The sequence below is a fragment of the Bos indicus genome, chromosome 1 (genome assembly GCF_029378745.1).
Source record: "Bos indicus isolate NIAB-ARS_2022 breed Sahiwal x Tharparkar chromosome 1, NIAB-ARS_B.indTharparkar_mat_pri_1.0, whole genome shotgun sequence".
Lineage (NCBI taxonomy): Eukaryota > Metazoa > Chordata > Mammalia > Artiodactyla > Bovidae > Bos > Bos indicus.
The window spans coordinates 80265583-80269293 of NC_091760.1; the positions used below are offsets into that span (position 1 = coordinate 80265583).

The 3711-nt window shown below is 41.7% G+C and overlaps 1 protein-coding gene across 1 annotated transcript; it reads left to right on the forward strand.

Moving 5' to 3' along the window:
• Window positions 1-1329: 1329 nt before the first annotated feature.
• SST (somatostatin) lies at window positions 1330-2803 on the forward strand. The gene is made up of 2 exons (XM_019967755.2): window positions 1330-1591; window positions 2435-2803. Exons 1-2 carry the CDS (start codon window positions 1454-1456, stop codon window positions 2645-2647), a joined length of 351 nt encoding a protein of 116 aa, XP_019823314.1. The 5' UTR covers window positions 1330-1453; the 3' UTR covers window positions 2648-2803.
• The last annotated feature ends 908 nt before the right edge of the window (window positions 2804-3711 follow it).

A 3711-nucleotide genomic window follows, 5' to 3' on the forward strand; every position in this document is an offset into this window, starting at 1 on the left:
TGGCTGGAGACAGGGTTAGTCATGTTCTCTGCTTCGCTTGGTTTCTGGAGAATCAGTAATTTTTTTCAGCTTTTATGAGCTTGGAGCTTATAAACTGTAAGTCTCATAAGAGCCTGCAGGGTTCATCTGGCCCTTCCCTGATAAGGAATTATTTCATGGAGGAAAAAAAAAAAAGGAAAAAAGCTGCCAGAACTCTGATCAGGATAGCAGACATCTAACCAGACCACAGCTAGAATTAGACCAGCATTTCTCAAACTTTCTTTTTATTTGTGAGAGGAGTGGGAGAGTACTGTCAATGCTGTTTTGCACAGAAACATACAATAATGGTCACACATGTTCAGGAGGTTCCTGGACTTCTGTATGTCCAGACTGGGAGTCCCTGATCCAGAACTGCTACTACTAGTCAGGAACCTATTAGGAAACTCAAAGTTGAGTGAAAAGAACCCTGGCCTTGAAGTGTGGAGGACTGGTCCTGGCCCCAGCTGTGCACTATGTGAGTCAGAGTAATTCATTGCCCATTTCTAGGCTCAATGACTCAAACTCCGGGGTTTAGTAGATGGTTTCTGAGATTTCTTTCTAGTTCCAAGTTTCAAGGACAAAAATTAAATTAATTTTTCTTTTTTTCCTTTAGCATTTTTTGCAGGGGAGGGTAACAATGGAAAGGAAGGTAGACTAAAAGTGTTTCAGCTGCTGAGAAAGAGGGATGGTGGGTGAACTTAAGGTACTTTCTTCTCCATTATAAGAAGTGAAGTTCTTTCAGAGCCTCATGACTTCTTATCTACAAGACTTTTCACAGAGATAATGGAGAAAGATGATTCAATCTTTCTGAAATCCACATTCCATTTTCAAATCTGTTCTTAGAGGAATGCTCTGACATGCATTGTCACAAGGAATGCTCGTGACAGTCTCCACTTGTTACACTCTCATACTTTTGCATTTGCCTCTCCTAAAATGTTTGAGTATGATGCTGGATAGAGTGGTCTGGTATATTTATGGGCATGCAGCTAGGTGTGCTGGCTCATTTGCTTCTGCAGAGGCTGAGTGTTTGAGTGTGTGTCATTGAATGTGCACATGTATGAGTGAGACTATGGAATGTGTATGTGCATAGCACTGAGTGAATATAAAAAATTGTGTAGATGGAGTGACATATGTGGCATTGCGTGGGCCTGTGCATGTACAGGATTTATTTTTTTTTAATAAGCTACTTTTGATTGTGCAGCCTCCTCTCACTTCTGTGATTGATTTCACGAGGGTAATGGTGCGTAAAACCGCTGGTGAGATCTGGGGGCGCCTCCTCGTCTGACGTCAGAGAGAGAGTTTAAAAAGGGGGAGACGGAGGAGAGCACACAAGCTGCTTTAGGAGAGGCAAGGTTCGAGCCGTCGCTGCTGCCTGCGATCAGCTCCTAGAGTTTGACCAACCGCACTCTAGCTCGGCTTCGCCGCCGCCGCCGAGATGCTGTCCTGCCGCCTCCAGTGCGCGCTGGCCGCGCTCTCCATCGTCCTGGCTCTTGGCGGTGTCACCGGCGCGCCCTCGGATCCCCGGCTCCGTCAGTTTCTGCAGAAATCCCTGGCTGCTGCTGCTGGCAAGCAGGTAAGGAGACTCCCTTGACGTCTTCTTTCCCCTCACCCGAATCCCCTAACTTTCCCTCGCCTTGCCCCTGCTCCCTTGGGTGAATTTGAGGTGCTCCCACAGTGCCGGTGCCTTTTTGGGTCCCTTAGCCACCAAAGCTCTCGGGAAAACTTTCAAAGTCCAGAATACCTTTTTACCTTTTTTTTTTTTTTTCTTTCCCGATCAGCGCAGTAGGTCACAGTTCAGGTGAGTTCTGTGGCATTCAAGACAATTCCAAGACCTTGGTTAACTGAGCTCGAAGGGATAATGGCATCTCTCCCGGGTACTGACCGCGGGAGGTGCTGACCCAGGTGCTGAAAGCGCGGACCTCTGAAGCGGCTAGGCAGTACCTCCCTCCCATGAAGCGGGACTAGGGGCTAAAGGACACTGTACAGCCAGAACACAACATGTTTACGGTTGTGAAAGGTCTCATTCCCTAAAAGGTGGCTTAGTAAAAACGGTAAGAACAATTCTAGTTTGTAGCTCATGATGTGGACATTGAGCTAATCTATTGGCTTATGTTTCACCTTTGCAAAACTAACAATCTATTTCCTTCTTTCTGTGTGTTTTAAACCTACAGAAGCAGAAAACTTGCAGAAACATTTGAGTTTTTAAAGCTTCTTTGTGTAATTTTGTGGCTGTAGCAACAGCCCTTGTTTTTTTACATCCTTAACTGATTTTAAGTGTTACAAAAAGTCCACAGCTGGGAAAATTGGGGTTTGGTTGTGGTTAAACCTGTATTTCAAGCCAAGCTCTTCTGGTTTTTCTTCTTCACCATCCTCATTTTCATCCTCTTTCCTTCTGTCTTCCTTCCACCCCATGCAGGAACTGGCCAAGTACTTCTTGGCAGAGCTGCTGTCTGAACCCAACCAGACAGAGAATGATGCCCTGGAGCCTGAAGATTTGTCCCAGGCTGCTGAGCAGGATGAAATGAGGCTGGAGCTGCAGAGATCTGCTAACTCAAACCCGGCCATGGCACCCCGAGAACGCAAAGCTGGCTGCAAGAATTTCTTCTGGAAGACTTTCACATCCTGTTAACTTTATTAATGATTGTTGCCCATATAAGACCTCTGATTCCTCTTCTCCAAACCCCTTCTCACCTCCCTAATCCCTCCAATCCTCAATAAGACCCTCATGTTAGAAATTGAAGACTGTAAATACAAAATAAAATTATGGTGAAATTATGAAAAATAAGATTTTGGTTTCTTATTGACTTAAATATTTCTGTTCAATGATATATGACTTAATTTGTGATTTCAGTCAAGTTATTTAATATACATGCTCCAAATCTCACAGATACAGTGTTTAAAATTCCCTGTGGTAATAAAGATTATGTTTTAGTTGGTAACTCTGATAATTTGGGTTATTTAAAACATAAATGATTTCAAATAATTTTATGAATTCTAATTTTAATCCAATGATAATTATTGGGAGCAGCTGCCACAAACATGTATTACATTTTACATACACTTAAAATTATATGTAGAAATGAGTATTAGTATTAATGGGTAGGCAGGCTGAAATATCCAACTAACCACCATGCTGATGTGTAAAACAAATAATATATTAAAATTGAAAGGGAAAAATCACTTAGAAGTTGGAGGAAAGAAGCTGGTTTAGATAGCTAAAATAAAGTTCTGAGCTTTTAAAATGTATTTATAATTTATGAACATTTATCCAGAGAAAAACATTGCTTTAAAATCTTCTTCGACAATCCTCTTTGTAACTGAACAAGGTTAAATGGCTGCTTCTGTTTTAAAAGTAAGCTCCTAATTTTTTCCTCAAGGGAAATATTAGTTTAATTATAAGATTCCAACATGAGAGCTATGGGTTACAAGAAACACATGTGCTGGGTCACCTCAGTGACTGTCACACTCTTAAAGGTATTGAAGTACAATATCATAATCACAGAATAAGAGGAGAGATCTCAGATCTTCTTTTGATTTTATGAAAGTGAAAGTCAAATAAAAATGCAAATAATAAAAATATTCCATATATGCTAGCTATTATTATCAGCACTATAATAACAAACTAAGCGGGTCTTGCCAGGTGGCATAATAGCAAGGAATCTGCCTGCCAGTGCAGGAGATGCAGGTTTGATC